At 54.6% G+C, this 16,412-nt stretch overlaps 1 protein-coding gene and 1 non-coding gene across 2 annotated transcripts in view; both read left to right on the top strand.

The window, feature by feature from the left end:
• Znf777 (zinc finger protein 777) overlaps positions 1 to 3,458 on the top strand; it is a 34,971-nt gene extending 31,513 nt beyond the window's left edge. The window contains exon 6 of the mRNA XM_090333488.1: positions 2,272 to 3,458. Coding sequence (XP_090189614.1) covers positions 2,272 to 3,458 — 1,187 coding nt within the window. The remainder of the gene's footprint in view (positions 1 to 2,271) is intronic.
• Positions 3,459 to 12,223: 8,765 nt separating this feature from the next.
• Positions 12,224 to 12,295, top strand: Trnac-gca (transfer RNA cysteine (anticodon GCA)). The gene has a single exon. It is a non-coding gene; the product is annotated as a tRNA-Cys (tRNA).
• The last annotated feature ends 4,117 nt before the right edge of the window (positions 12,296 to 16,412 follow it).

Genomic DNA, 16,412 nt, shown 5'->3' with positions numbered 1-16,412 from the left:
TAGTAGAACCTTGGAAAACTCCTAAACAGTTTGTGGAATTCTGAGCCAAATGTTGGAGCCAAATGTTTCACTTTTATTACTTCATTAAGAACAAAGCAATGTGGATGTGTAAGGAGAGCGTAGCCCTTCTAAGGCTCAGGCCATTCTGCCAGGTCTGTTTTCAGGATAGATTGCCAGGCTGACCAGTCCCCGGCCACTGTGGCCTCTCCTCTCCTTTCTGAGCTGATATGCAGAACCCGCATTGCTGAGGACGCCTTGACTCAGCACACCTGTGTCCCTTTTTTTGTGCGGATCCTGGGGCTTGAACTCAGAGCCTGGGGGCTATCCCTGCGCTTCCTTTGCTCTAGGTTAGAGTTCTACCATTTAAGCGACAGATCCATTTCCAGCTTTTGTTTGGTAGTGGAAATAAGAATCTCACAATCTTTCCTGCCCAGGCTGGCTTTGGACTGCAGTCCTCGGCCTCCTGGGAATCCAGGGTTACAGGTGTGAGCCACTGGCACCTGGCCCTTTGTCCCTTTCTTTTTGGTGGGGAGGATCATGGGGTCTGAATTCAGAGTGGGGCCGATGTCCCTGAACTTCTCTTTTTGGCCAGTTCTGGGGCACTGCCCTTGAGCTTTCTCAAGGCTAGCACTCTACCATGCATGCCACCACACTCCTGACAGTCCCTGAAGATTTTTGCTCAAGGCTATGCTCTACCACTTTAAGCCACAGCTCCACTTCTAGGTTTTGGGAGGTTAACTGGAGCTAAGAATCTCATAGATTTTCCTGCTCCAGCTGGCTTCAAATCACAATCCTTAGATCTCAGCCTTCCAAATAGATAGGATTACAAGCACATGCCACCAGTGCCTGTCTCCTATGTCCCATTTTTTTTTTTTTTTGCCAGTCCTGGGCTTGAGAGCAGGGCCTGAGCACTGTCTTTGGATTTTCTCAAGGCTAGAGCTCTACCACTTGAGCCTCAGCACCACTTCCAGCTTTTTTCTATGTATGTGGTACCAAGGAATCGAACCCGGGTCTTCGTACATCCTAGGCAAGCACTCTACCACTAGGCCAAACTCCTAGCCCTCCTATGTCCCATTTTTAATACTGTAGTTTCCAGGCTTTAGAGATGCCATGGACATGCTGTGGCCAAGCGGTCTCTGAAGTCTGAACAAGGCCTTGGCAAGCTTTTAGTCAGTACCTGCCTTTGTGTCCTATTGGTGATGGGTGATGATAGTGCTTAAAGTGCTAACTTTGGATAGGCCATGACTTTTTATTGTTTTGAAATATCATTTGATGTCTATTCGGAATGAAGATAATTCCCACTTGATTTCATCTTCTAAGTTATTGTCTCATGAAAAGAGAACAGGTGTGAAAGTGCTTGAAAAGTTCTTGTTTGTAAGAAGTCTGTAAATGCAGACTGCCTCATCTCACATTCAGATTGCAGGGAAGTGAGTGGCTTTCTCAAGTGGCACATGGGTGAGCTCCCCAATTGGAAGAGTTTAGGGAGCACCAAATAAATGCAAGGCACCCCTAGGCCACTGTTTTCACCCAAGTTAGTGGCCTGGGCCACTGTAGAACTTGGTTTTGTCCAGGCTCTAAAGAGCAAGCAGTGGGTTTTATGGAAAGAACTCACATAATCCCAGCTTCAAGGCTGGCGGTGTGTGACTGCAGGGTGCAGCCAGGCATCTCTGAGCGGCAGGGAAGAAGCTGGAGGTCTTGTATGTCAACTGGACCTGGGGAGAAGCTGAGCAGTCACCAAGGAAGATACGGAACCGCTGGAGTGGGAGAAGGCACAGTGAGGCCAGATCCCGAGGTGCTCAGGAAGGAAAGACTGACAGCCTGGCAGGGTCCGGTGTAGAAATCTCTAGGAGGGCGTCTCAGAGGCCCAATCTCGGGTACTCTTATGGAAAGTGGGTTCTTACTGGGCCACGTACTTGGTAGGTTTGTGACTACGTCAAATTCAGGCTGGCTAGACGTGTGCCCACCCCCATCCCACCCCCCAGAGGTTTCCCCAGGCTCCTTCCTTTTCAGTTGGGTGCCGCCCCTCTCCAGATCTCCCCAAGAGGAATCTAACTGGCCCCGGGAAGGAGCAGGCTCGTGGTCCGCTGGGTTCCGCGTCCAGCCCCATGGCGGGGGACCGTGACCACCGAGTGAGAGGGTCCAAAAGGCCCGTGGGAAGGAGTATACTGCGGATGCGGCACGCACGGGCAGGGCAAGGTGCTGCTGCTGCGGTCACCGGGGCTGGGGCTCCAGACGCGGTTAACCTCCTTCTCTCTCTGCACCCTGGAGCAGAGGGGATCGTGATCAAGACGGAGGAGCAGGAGGAGGAGGAGGAAGAGGAGGAGGAGGACGAGTTGCCGCAGCACTTGCAGTCCCTCGGGCAGCTGTCCGGGAGGTTCGAGGCCGGTATGTATCAGACCCCGCTGCCCGAGGAGATGTCCCCCGACGGCGAGGACAGCCCCCCACCCCTGCAGCGGGGCAATCCGGCGGTGAAGAGGCTGGCGCCGCCCATGCACGCGCGCGCGCACGCACACGCGCACGCGCACGGCGAGCGGCACCACCTGGGCGAGGGCCGCGGGGCGTCGAGCCAGCAGCAGCGGAACCGGCGCGGCGAACGGCCCTTCACCTGCATGGAGTGCGGCAAGAGCTTCCGGCTGAAGATCAACCTCATCATCCACCAGCGCAATCACATCAAGGAGGGGCCGTACGAGTGCGCCGAGTGCGAGGTCAGCTTCCGGCACAAGCAGCAGCTCACGCTGCACCAGCGCATCCACCGCGCGCGCGGCGGCTACACCTCGCCCGAGCGCGGGCCCGCCTTCGGCCCCAAGCACACGCTCAAGCCGCGCCCCAAGTCGCCCAGCTCGGGCAGCGGCGGCGGCCCCAAGCCCTACAAGTGCCCCGAGTGCGACAGCAGCTTCAGCCACAAGTCGAGCCTGACCAAGCACCAGATCACGCACACGGGCGAGCGGCCCTACACGTGCCCCGAGTGCAAGAAGAGCTTCCGGCTGCACATCAGCCTGGTGATCCACCAGCGCGTGCACGCGGGCAAGCATGAGGTCTCCTTCATCTGCAGCCTGTGCGGCAAGAGCTTCAGCCGCCCGTCGCACCTGCTGCGCCACCAGCGGACCCACACGGGCGAGCGGCCCTTCAAGTGCCCCGAGTGCGAGAAGAGCTTCAGCGAGAAGTCCAAGCTCACCAACCACTGCCGCGTGCACTCGCGGGAGCGGCCGCACGCCTGCCCCGAGTGCGGCAAGAGCTTCATCCGCAAGCACCACCTGCTGGAGCACCGGCGCATCCACACCGGCGAGCGCCCCTACCACTGCGCCGAGTGCGGCAAGCGCTTCACGCAGAAGCACCACCTGCTGGAGCACCAGCGCGCGCACACGGGCGAGCGGCCCTACCCGTGCACGCACTGCGCCAAGTGCTTCCGCTACAAGCAGTCGCTCAAGTACCACCTGCGGACCCACACGGGCGAGTGAGCGGGCGAGTGAGCGCCCGGCCCGCCCGGTCCCCCGGCCCCACCCGCCCGAGCCCGGTGGGCGCTCAGAGCCCGGCCCAGCCCCTCCGCTGTGAGCCCGCCGCCCCTCCCCGCTCCCCGGACACGGCCTGGCGAGGCCCGGGTGGGGGAGAGGGGGCCTGGCTGTTCATTTCCTCGACAATAAAATGGATGAAATCACTCGGCGCGGGGGGCATGATTTGGCTACCGGCCTCGGGAAGGCGAGCAGGGCCGCTTAGGGGGGCTAGAACTTTCTAATTACCTTTTGGATACTGTGGTTCTATTTGATAATAATAGAGTACTTTTTAAAAAGACGAGCGTTGCCTGTTTGCCATTTTTGCTTGGACGTGAAGGGGGGGAGCTGAGCGTAGAGTCAGGTCACAGGCTCCTCCCGGCTGGGCCCTGACCCGCGGTGAGGGACCCCCGCGAGGGACCCCCGCGGGTGGAGGGGAGCCGCGCCCGGCCCAGGCCGCGCCTGCAGGGACGCCAAGGGCAGGGCCGGACAGTGGGCTTCAGGGCCGTCCGCGGCGGCACAGTGGGGTGTCGGGGAGGGGAGGGTGCCCGAAGGGCAGTGCCGGACACTGCAACCCCCCCCCCCCCGCCCCGGGCGCCGTGGAGCCGTCGCCGGGTCCTCGCCCTGTCCCGTCATCCTTCTGAGGTCGGCCGGAGTCGGGGGGAGGGGGGTCGCCCTCGGGAGACCCGGCTGGGAGCCCGCGGAGCCCACGGACTGGAGTGCCCCAGCGGGAGGGAGGGGAAGCCCCCGGCGGCAGGCCCCGGGGTCACTGGCGTGGTGCGTGACAGTGGCTCCGATGCTGGCGTGGGAATGAGCGTGGGGTTCGACTCCGATGCAGGATGAGCAACCGCGGAAAACTGCGGAGCGGGATCGAGCCGTGCTCCCTCTGCACGTCTGGGGCAGGAAGCCGACGTCGTCGGAGGGCTGGGAGGGTCCGTGGCCCGCGAGACCAAAGACGGGGCTGGGTCAAGGCCGAGAAGGCAGGACGCGGCCCTTCCGGGCACCGGGGTAGTTCAAGCCCCAGGAGATCCGAGCATGGGCATTTTTTTTTCTTTTTGGTGGAAGGCTGTTGTTGCGCAGTCTCTTCAGTTGGAGTCAAGGATTGACTTCGGTGGAGGCCATGTGGTTTGTGGTGGAATCCGAGGCTAGGACCAGAGAGTGGCTTGCTACATGATGTTTCCAGGACACTCAGGTCATGTGGAGTGGTGTCCAAGGCCCTTTCTTTTCCTAGAAAATGTGGTTTTCCAAAAGAATTACACCAAAGAGCAAAAGGCTGGTTCTGCTTCTGTAGAGCGGAGCTGCCAGGGGTTCTCTATGCTTTTATGTCCTCTTCCTTGGCCCTCACTCTTCTCCCTGCTGCCTCTTCTCCAGGCCAATGCCCTGTGCTACAAATGATCTCTCCACATATCTCAACTCCCCACTCCCATCTTGCTTCTCACTGTCCTCTGCTGTAATCTCTGTCAGCAATCAGTTCAATAACAAATGCAAGATGGTCACTAGCATGTGTGCAGACTCAAGTTCAGGATGATTTTAGGCCTGTGGGACTTTGGTTTTGAATGGGTTAGTAGGGTTTTTTTGTTTTGGTTTTGGTCAGTTGTGGGCCTTGAACTTGGTGCTTGGTACTGTCGCTGAGCTTCTCTGTGCTCTACCACTTGAGCCATTTCCAGTTTTTGAGAATGGTATTTTGGAGATAGGAGTCTCATGGGTTCTACCCAGGCTAGCTTTGAGCCATGATCCTCAGATCTCAGCCTCCTGAGTAGCTAGGATTTCAGGCATGAAATGACACTCAGTTTAGGTTTCTTATCTTTTAAGTGATGTTAGTAAAGGTTGACTATTCGGAGACTTAAGTAGATAACAAAGAAGTGTGTGTGTGTGTGTGTGTGTGTGTAAAGATATTGGAAGCTGAGTATCAATCAATGGGGTTCATGCTTATAATCCTAGCTCCTCAGGAGACTGAGAACAAAGAAAACAATATATCAAGACATTGGAAGCTGAGTATCAGTGGCTCGTGTTTGTAATTCTAGCTCCTCAGGAGGCTGAGATCTGAGGTCCAGCCAGCCTGGGCAGGAAAGTCCATGAAACTTATCTCAAATTAACTACCAAAGGGCCAGCAGTGAAGCTGTGCTCAAGTACTGAAATGCTAGCCTTGAGCAAAAGCTAAGGGACATCTCCTAGGCCCTCAGTTCAAGACCCAATGTCAGAAGAAGAAAAAAGACATTGGCATGTACTAAGAACTCAAAAGTTTCCTAATTTTATTATTACCTTATGGCTAATTAAACTTGGGGGGGGGGGTTGTGGTCATGGGGCTTGAACTCTAGGCCTGGGTGCTGTCCCTGAGCTCTTCATCTCAAGGCTATCATCACTCTTCCACTTGAACCACATTTTTCTGGTTAATTGGAGATAAGAGTCTCAAGGACTTTAGTGCTCAGGCTGGCTTTGAACTGTGATCTACAGATCTCAGCCTCCTGAGTAGCTTAGGAATACAGGCATGAGCCACTGCACCCGGCTTGGCTAATTAAACTTAATAGATACAGTTATATCCAAAACGAATGAACCCCTCTGGCACCAGTGGCTATTCCTATAATCCAAGCTTCTCAGAAGGTTGAGAAATCAAAAGATTGTGGTTTGAGGCCAGCCCAGACAGAAAAGTCGGTTAGATACCATCTCCAGAATAATCACCAAAACGCCAGTCTGGAACTATGGCCCAAGTGGTAGAACACCAGCTAAGCATACCAGCTGAGCAAGCTCAAGGTCCTGAGGTCAAAACTGGTACCAGCAAAAACTTAAAAATGGCCTAAGTCTGGCCTAGTGGTAGAGTGCTTGCCTAGCATGCACAAAGACCCTGCCCCTTGAGGCACAGTGCCACTTACGGTTTTCTAGTGGTTAATTGCAGATAAGAGCCTCACAGACTTTAGTGCCCTGGCTGGTTTTGAACTGAAATCCTCAGATCTCAGCCTCTTGAATAGCTAGGATTATAGGTGTGAGCCACCACGCCTGGCTTGAATGCTGTTAATTAGGCAGACATTCAAACTCCTGGTTTGCTAATTACCATTGGCCCCAGAATGAAAAATTAACATTTGTTGGACACTTCTTATATTTGAAGACCTTACGTGTGTTTCTCCATAACTCTGATATATGGAATGTACCATTACACCCTTTTAGTAGGTGAAGCAGCCTCAAATCACTGGCGGAACCAGTATTGAACTCATGTCTTCAGCTCCAGAGCCCATGTGCCTGCCTCAAACTTCTCTCCATAGGACCTGTGTGGTGGTTGGGAAGAGAACAACCATTTCCTCTTCTAAATTCCATTTTACTCCAGTCTCCCAGTCCACAACTTGTGCAGGCACAAAAGGCAGCAGGCTCCACCCCCTCCAGGAAGTTTGCGGGCATAACACTTCCCTCTAGTATTTATTACTTATGGACAAAGCATTGTGCTGGGCTCCATGGAGAAACGCAAGAGGATCAGAAACCACTCTTGGTGACTTGACAGTCCCTAGAATCTAGTGATGACTTTGGGCCTCCACTAAACTGAGTCTTTGGGGGTCTGGAAAAGCTGAAGCCCCCAGGGGGAGCTTGAGGCAGTTCTCTTGGACGGCAGGGTCGTCCTCTGCAGTGGGAGCAGTTTGAAGTAGCCAGTGGCTGAGGAAGACCTTAACTGAGGCCCTGTATGGCAGCGACTTAGATTAAGGGCTCAGGGACTGAGGCCCTCCAGCCCCTACTGTTGCCAGGGCAACGCCTAGTCGGGCCAGGGCCTCTGCTTTCTGGTGAAGCAATTCATCTGTAGAAGGTTCTTCTTTGGTTCCAGTCTCGATTAAAATGGCTTAAAATATTTTAACGTATTTTACTTTTGCATTGATCATTTCTAGTTGAGTTTCTTCCAATGAGTATTTTTAAATAAGAACTAGAACTCAGCTCTTTTATTTCTAAAAAGGATAACTTCCAAGCCCCCTCCCCCAAAAAAAATTAAACAGGAAAAAACAAACAAACAGGAAGCAAGGAAGCAAACAAGGAAGGAAAGGGGAAACAGAAAAAACTTGAACTAGTATTATCAATAGTAATCGTCCATGCAAACTTCTGGTTGGAAAGCAGACCTCTGAATTTTATTTATTTATTTATTTTTGTGCCATTACCGGGGCTTGAACTCGAGGCCTGGGTGGCGCCCCTGAGCTTTTTCACTCAAGATTGGCACTCAATTGCTTGAGCCATCCTTTTCTACTTCCAGCTTTCTGCTGGTTAAATGGAAATAAGGCTTTGAATTCTGGTCCTCAGCTCTCAGCCTCCTGAGTGGCTAGGAATAGTCGTGAGCCACCAGTGCCTGGCTTTGAATTTTGTTAAGGTAAATGACAATAAGCATTATGATCCTTCAAGTCTTAACTATGTGCCAGGCACTGAGCAAAGTTAATGTTTCCATTCTATTTTGCACAGAATTGGTATCTCTGTCCGCTTTAGCAGAAGTTTAAGGTCACATGGCCAGAATTTAACCCTGAGTGTGTGAAACCAAAGTGCTTCGCTGTTACCTGCTGTTAAATTCTGCCTCCCATTGCAACCTGGATCCTTAATAAAACTTTTCTGAAAGGCCACACAGTCCTATTTCTCTCTGATTTGGTGCTCTTCTGCGTCAGGACGCGGCTAAGGTCAGACAGTTCTGGCCAACCCAGCCCAACCTCGGGGTCCAAGCCGGGCTGCCCTGACCGGGCCTGGCTGCCGGTTGGCTCCCTGTTGGCTCCAGGTGGGCTGCCGACTTCCCTTTGCCACCGAGGAGGCCCCAGGAACCTGAGGAGCAGGGCTGCACGTGAGTGGAGTGCGGAATGAAATGGTGAGAAAGTCCCGGCCACACCGAAGGGAGCTCGTCGTGGTCCTGATGTTCTGGCTGGGCTTAGAGAGGGGCTAGGAGACGGCCAAGGTGCCTGCTCGCCGGCCAGGCAGTGGCGCGCAGCCTGCCCCAGAGCCCGGCTGCCTCGGGACCGCCGGGCCTCCCCACCTCCGGGCCTCCCGACCCCCCGACCCCCGGGAACCCCGACCCCCGGGTCCCCCGACCCCCCAACCTCCCGACCCCCGGGCCCCCGACCTCCCAATCCCCCGACCCCGGGCCTCCCGACCCCCTGGAACCCCGACCCCCGGGAACCCCGACCCCCGGGCCCCCAGACCCCCTAACCCCCCGACCCCCCAACCTCCCGACCCCCGGGAGCCCCGACCCCCCAATCCCCCGACCCCCCAATCCCCCGACCCCGGGCCTCCCGACCCCCGGGAACCCCGACCCCCCAACCCCCCGACCTCGGGCCTCCCGACCCCCGGACCTTCCGACCCCCCAACCTCCGGGCCTCCGACCCCCAGGAACCCCAAGCCCCCGACCCCGGGCCTCCCGACCCCCTGACCCCCCAACCCCCCGACCCCGGGCCTCCCGACCCCCGGACCTCCCGACCCCCGGACCTCCCGACCCCCGGGCCCCCCGACCCCCCGACCCCTAGGTCCCCCGACCCCCCAACCCCGGGCCTCCCGACCCCCGGGCCTCCCGGGCCTCCCGACCTCCCGACCCCCGGGCCCCCCGACCCATAGGTCCCCCGACCCCCCAACCCCGGGCCTCCCGACCCCCGGGCCTCCCGACCTGCCGACCCCCGGGCCCCTCGACCCCGCCGACCCCGGGTCCCCCGACCCCGGCCTCCCGACCTCCGGGCCCCCGGCCCCTAGCCTCTCAGTACCCGTGTAACTAACTACATCTGCCCGGGCCAAAGCGGGGTCGCAAGACGGGGGGACCGGGCCCCGCGAAGCGGCTTTACTTCCTAAGCTGGGTTTGGGTCTGTGTTGTGCGGGTCGCGGGGCCTGAACGCTGGCCCGGCGCTGCCCGGAGCCGAGCCCGCGTCCCGGGGTCCCGAGCGTCCCTGGAGTCCTTCCCTGCCCGGCGGGTTCGGGGCCTCGGCCCTCGGGATGGCGCCTCCCGTCTCCCGGCAAGGCTCCGCACTCGCACCTCCCGCGGGGCCGCCGTCCCCGCCGCAGACGAGCCTTCCCGGCCCCCGGGCTCACGCCAGTCCGGGGCCTCGCGAGGCTGAGCGATCCGGGCCGCAAGCTCGGGAGCCCGCGCTCCAGGGAGCCGTCGAAAGGCCGGAAGAGGAGCCGCGGGGGGCGAGCTGGAGCCTCAGCCCGGCCGCGCGCCCCGCGCCCCCCGCGCCCCGCTCACACACGCACGCGAGCTCTAAGCATTCCCCCGCGCAGGCGTCGGCGTCCGCGCCCGGCCAGGGCCGGGGCTCCGGGCCGGCGGCCACACCGCTGCCCCCTGGCGGCCGCCCGGGAGGCCCGCGCCGGCCCCGGGCCGCCGCCGGCGCTCTAGGCAGGCGCGGGGCCGCTCGGTGGTGGAGCGGGGCCGATCCGCGCGCCCGGAGCCCGCGTGGAGCCCGCAGGCCTGCCGCCCCCCGAGGCCGGCCCCGGCGCCCCGGCCTGGGATCCCCATCCCGGGCTCGTCCCGCGCAGACCCCGTCGGGAGTCCCGGAGCCCGCCGGGCCGGCCGGGTGTGTGGAGGCCCCCGGGTTCCCAGCCTCCCCAGCCCTGTGGCTCAAGGCGGGTGCTCCACCGCCTGAGCCGCAGCTCGGCTTCGGGCCTTGGGGTGGCTCGTTGGAGATGCTGGTCTCGGGGACTGTCCTGCCCGGGCTCAGCTCTCAGCCTCCCGAGGAACTAGGGCTACCGATGTGCAAGTGTGAAAGGCAGCACGAAAAACAAAGGCAAAGGCTGAGGCCGGGGGCAGAGTGATTGGCAGGCGTGAACTCCTGAGCTCGACCCTGGTGTTACCACAAAATGATCTTTAATCACATGGGTTTGGGGAAATCATATAAGCAGCGAAAATGCAGAAAGCGTACAGAAGTCATAATCACTAATAATCATGCTGTTAAGATTCCAAATTTGGGGGCCTGGAGTTTGGCCTCGTGGTTACCCCCAGTGCTCAGGCCCTGAGCTCAAGCTCCAGGACTGGCAAAAAAAGAAAAAGATTCCAGTGTTTTCCTGTAAGCTTTTTGCTTGGTACTCGGTCTTTACATTTGGGATAGCACTGAATCACTTAACATGCTTTCCAATCATTGCTACACATTAAGTTCAACTGATTTTTATTTTCCTTTTTGCCAATCTTGGGCTTGAATTCAGGGCCTGGGCACTGTTCTTGAGCCTTCTCTGGGTTACTACTCTACCACTTGAGCCACAGCACCACTTCTGGCTTTTTCTGTGTATGTGGTACCAAGGAATCAAACCCAGGGCTTTGTGCATGCTAGGCAGGCACTTTATGATGAACCACACTCCTGCCCCCTCCTGACATTTTTTTCTTAAAAATGGGTATCAGTCCCAGATTTTCTGGGCTAATTAACCAGCTCTTCACTCCTTCTCCACTGCTCTCCTGGACAGTTCTAATGTACAGAGCTGAAACCTAACTTGATATGTAAATTACAACTTTTTTTTGTCAGTACTGGGGTTTGAACTCAGGGCCTGAGCACTGTTCTTGAGCTTTCTCAAGGCTAGAGCTCTGCCACTTGAGCCACAGCGCCACTTCCAGCTTTTTCTCTGTGTGTAGTTCCAGGGAATCAAACCCAGAGCTTCAGGGCATACAGGGCTACCACTAGGCTATGCTCCCCACTCCCCAGTTCCGGCTTTTTCTATGTGTGTGGTACCAAGGAATCGAACCTGGGTCTTCCTGAATGCTAGGCAAGCACTCTACCACTAGGCCAAACTCTCAGTCTGTAAATCGTCATTTTTTATGGATTGTATCAGATCTTTTTCACATAGTTTATAGGCATGTGGATGTGCCAGGCACTCCTTAGCCACTAATCTTAAATATTAGGCATCTCAGTTGTTTAATTTCACAGTGCTGGCTGGGATCAAAGCCTGGATCTGTGTGTTCTGGGCTGGGCCTCGCCATGGAGCCACATCCCCAGGTCTGTTTAGATACCTGGAGATAGGATTTCACTAGGGAACTCTCAGCCTTCTTGAGTGCTAGCATTACAGGTGAGTTGGGGGTAAAACCCAGCGCCAGACAGCACCTAGTAAGCAAGTTCCCCGCCCCTGAACGACAGCCGGGAGAGGCTTACGAAGGCCGAGGCCTGGAGCTGAGGGCTCACATTTGAAAGCCAGCCCGGAGGCAGCCGGGGAGACAAACCCAGGAGCCAGGACTGGGCTGCGGTTCAAGGGGAAGAACCACCGGTTCCAGCGACATGAGCTGGTGCCCCGGCTCGAAACGTGGCCTGTGTGTGGTTGGTGGGTTCGGCTGGAGGGTGGGTGGATTTTTACCAGTGTTTTCTCTGGGACACTGGGGTTCAGGCCCCGGCCCCCAGGCCCGTGGGGTGCTCTACCCCCTGAGCCGCTCCTCCCGCCCCGCGGGGCTCATCTGGATCCGTCTTGACCTCCTGAAGCTGTGCCCGCCTCCTGTCCGTGCGCACAGGCCGCCATGGTGCGGGGCCTGGGCCCGCGGGGCTGCGCCAAGGCCTCGGACTCGGGTTCGTTGGCGCCCAGCATGGCGTCCGTCCTCGGAAGCCGCTGGTCCGGCCGGGGCTTCCTCCCCACGGCCCGGCGAGGATCCGAAGGCCCAGGCCCCCGGGAAGCCCTGCTCCGGGCAGAAGATGGCGGAGGCCAGGGCTCTCCGTGTCCGACTTCCGGGGGAGGCGCGGAGCGGGGCCTGGGCGGCGCCGGGAGGCCCGGGTGCGAGGCCGCCGGCCGGTGACCACTTGAAGATAAAGGGCCGAGAGGGCGGGGCCAGCCCCAGCGGGGGTATAGCTCAGGGGTAGAGCATTTGACTGCAGATCAAGAGGTCCCCGGTTCAAATCCGGGTGCCCCCTACGCCTTTTCTTCCGTTCTTTTGGGTTATTTATTTTTTTTTTTACTAGCTAGAGGCTAAGTCAGGCCTAGAGAGGCATTAAAGGAGGAGGCTGGCTCAGGAACCCCGAGGAGCTGAGAGATTCGGGTACACCCAGATTCCAGCATTTCAGTGGGCCTAATGTCTTTGCGGGCACCTCGTACCCAGTCGCCTGAGCTGGCCGAGGCCAGCGGAGCCCAGACTTCCTAACTACCTCACAGTGGGTCTCCAGTTCCCATAAGGATGCTTTGGAAAGTTAATTTTATACTTTTTAAAGATGATTATTTTCCAATTAATTTGTCTTCTACCACATTTGTAGACCTGTGAAAGAGTTCCAGATAGTCTACTTCCAAATATATGTGCAGAGAGAAACGTTGTCACTCTGATGCAATATTTTCAGCTCTGTCTCGAAAATACATTTTGTGGAGCCGGACGCAGTGGCTCACAGCTGTCACCCTAGCTACTCAGGAGGCCGAGATCCGAGGATCAGCCTGGACAGTAAAGAATGGGAGACTTAGCTCCAGTTAATCACTAGAAAATGGGAAGTGGGACGGTGGCTCCAGGTGGGGTGGTATCCTTGAGCTGAAAAGTGTGTGTGTGTGTGTGTGTGTGTGTTTGGGTGGTTAATGGAGGTAAGAATCTCTCGGGACTGGCTTCTAACCCTAATCGAGAGAGAGAGAAAGAGAAACAAAGAAAACACTTGGCTTCTGTAGTCTAGCAGACAGAATAAAGCACTAGTGGCTTGCACCTGTAATCCTAGGGACCCAGGAGGCTGAGATCTGAGGATTCTGTTCCAAACCAGCCTGGGAGAGCAACTGTTGTGAGACTCCCATCTCCATTTAACCCTCAAAAAGTTGGAAGTTGTATAGAGCAGTGATAGTTTCTAAAGTTGACAGCCCTTTTTCTTCAATAGTATCCATGAATATTAGCTTGATTATTGATAATTATTCATTTCTGTCAAGGCCATAATCCTCTGTATTGACTGCCCTTTGTCTCAAGTCCAAATGAGTTCCAAAAGAATTTATTGAGATATAATTACTAAATAATAGCAGTGATTTAACACAGGAACCATAATAATTTACTTGTAAATCAGTTATTTGCTGCTATTGGTATCAGATAATTTGTTAACTTTCTTATATGAATTTTGAAAAGCATGAATATATGATAATTTGCTATTTACACATTGTAACAGTAAATTTTCAGAGGACATAAAGACTTTGCAATGCCTTTTGGATGTGGTATCCTATTTTCTCATATGGAAATTTTGTGTATATCCCAAGAAATGGAAGACTGGCTTGGGTAGGCAATTTATTTGATTTTAGTCTCTTCTTTACTCAGTTGTCAGGTATACACTGAATGTCATTTTTAGACATCTGCCAATTATATTGTTTGTAAGTAAACCTGCGAAAGAATACAAGGATTTGATTTACCTGGCAAACTGTCTGGATGCCAGTATTGATGTTAATATCACACAAAAGTGGATGGGACTTGATTCTATTGGAAACCAGTGCTGTACAGACTAGGAGGAATGGGCTGTGACTTCACAGTACATTGGTTGTCTGCAAACTGTTTTTATCTCATTTGAGATGTAAAAATATTTGTCATATATATATTTGATAATGAGAGCTTGACTGTTTTCTTCTGAAATGTTTGGATCCCCAACAGCTTATTTGGAACTAACAAGAGAGTACTAATGTGCTTTTTAAGCAGAATGCATTCATGAAACTGATTTGTTCTGGAAGCAAATCATTAAAATAAACTGATGTTTTCTGCCCCCCCCCAAAAAAAAGTTGGAAGTTGAGGTGTATGTGGCTCAAGTGATAGAAAACCAGCCTTGAGTGAAAAAGCTAAGAGAGACCGGGGGGCCTGGCCTAGTGGTAGAGTGCTTGCCTAGTATGCATGAAAACCAGAGTTCAATTCCCCAGTACCACATACACAGAAGAAGCCAGAAGTGGTACTGTGGCTCAAGTGGTAGAGCACTAGCCTTGAGAAAGCCCAAGGACAATGCCCAGATCCTGAATTCAAGCCCCAGGACCGGCAAAAAAAAAAAAAAAAGCGACAGCACCCAGAATATGATTCAAGCCCTGATGCTAGCGCACAAGAAAATATTACTTCATTAAAAACAAAATAAAAAACAAAGCCGGGCACGGTGGCTCATGCCTATAATCCTAACTACTTGGGAGGCTGAGATCTGAGGATCGTAGTTCAAAGCCAGCCCAGGTACTAAAGAATGGGAGATTCATCTCCAATTAATCACTAGAAAACAGGAAGTGAGGCTGTGGCTCCAGCGGTAGAGCAGTAGCCTAGAGTTGAAGCGCTCAGGGACAGGGCCCAGGCCCAGAGTTCAAGCCTCACGACCAACAATAACAACCAAAAACAAAGTTACATGACCTCTGCCCCCGCCTCCATTTGGACAAACTTAACAGGTCAGAACCAGGATGCTAGCCCTGGTCTACTGAGGGTACAGTGAGCAGCCAGGGAATTTCTAGTTCGTGTGTTTAGGGAGTGATTTTGGCCTCTGGAGAGGGCACAATATTTTGGAACAAGAATAATTCATAATAATTTTCCACAGCCGGAGAAAATAGTCTCAAGAGCATCCAATTCTATTTACTGTGATTGCAGCCTCGCTAAGCAACCTTCTGTTGGCTAATTTGGTTTCCCAGGTAACTGGCAGGGCATCGTCGCTTGGTCTGCATCAGTCTCTGAGAAGCTAATTAGGCCGTTTTCGAAAGCCAGGTCAGATCCAGTTGCTTGCGCAAATGGAGGGGTCTGGTGCTTCAGACATGAGGCCTCCATCCATACCTTGATGACTGCCAGAGGCCTTTCTGAAGCTAAGGGCCCTCTAGAGAGGGTGAAGAGCAGAGGGAATGTCATACCCAGCCAGGGAGCCGAGCGGAGGGAGGGCCGACCTGAAGCACTGGGGACCAACTGTGTCAGCTGGGAGCCCCATTTGTGAGCAGGGTCCTGGGACGCAGATGCTGTCACTTGTCCGAGTCGGCCTCAGGAACCCACCACGCTCGTTAGTGCAGTGGATGAACGTGCAGCAGTCATCTGCTGGCCAAGCTCTTCCCTTACTTCCTTGGCTCTCTTTCTCTTTGTCCTAGTTGGGCAAAACTCAATTTGTGCCAAACCCAATCACACGCTTAACTTCAGGAGAAAACTCAAGCACGTGCACGTGACTGGAGGCGAAGCAGTCACCCGAGGGCAGCCCATTCCACCAGGCAAGGAGCACAGACTAGCAGGCTCCAACAACACCAATTTATTGCCTTACAACTCTGGAAGCTGGAAGTCAGAGAGCAAGGTGTTGCCAGGACAGGCTCCTTCCTTGGCTTGTGGACAGCCATTTTCCCAGGCCTTCGTGTAGTCATGCCTCTCTGTTAGTGTCCCACTTTCCTCTTCCTAGAAGAACGTAGTCCTGGGCTTGGGGGTGTAGCACAGTGGAAGAGCAGGGCCCTGAATTCTGTCTTCAGCTCGGGGGAGGGCACATACTCAAATGCTAGGGGGAGCTATCCTAACCTACCAGCATCATATCATCATCATCATCATCACCACCACCACCACCACCATCATCATCATCATCATCATCATCTCTACCTTCAAGTGACTGGCATAAATCATTGGTGCCTTGAGTCAAAAAGCTCAGGGACTGTGCTAAGGCCCTCAGTCCAAGCTCCCGCCCGTTCCCCCACCCCCCGAAAAAAAGACCAAAATAAAAAGGTTTTCCAGAAAAACAGAGCTAATAGGATATGGCTGGGTCTATCTGTCTGTCTGTCTAGAGTCTATCTGGCCATCTAGTCATTTATCTGTAATATCTGCCTGCTATAAAGATATGGGTTTGAGGAGATGCTTTGTTAGATTTTGGAGGCTGGAAAGTTCCATGAGGTAACTTGGCAAGACAACATCCCAGCAAGGCCAATGATTCATTTCGGTTTTAAGTCCAAGGTCCAGCAAATATGAGATCCAGAAAAATCCAATACTTCAATTTATGTCCAGAAAGGGGCCGGGGGGAAAGCAGTGTCCCACTATGAGCAATCAGACAGGAGAAATTTTTCTTACTGCAATAGAAAACCAGCTTTGTCTTCTTTAGACCTTCCACTGAT

This window comes from Megascapheus bottae, chromosome 5, assembly GCF_031878675.1.
Source record: "Megascapheus bottae isolate mThoBot1 chromosome 5, mThoBot2.hap1, whole genome shotgun sequence".
Lineage (NCBI taxonomy): Eukaryota > Metazoa > Chordata > Mammalia > Rodentia > Geomyidae > Megascapheus > Megascapheus bottae.
This window is presented reverse-complemented; position numbering and strand designations above follow the sequence as displayed.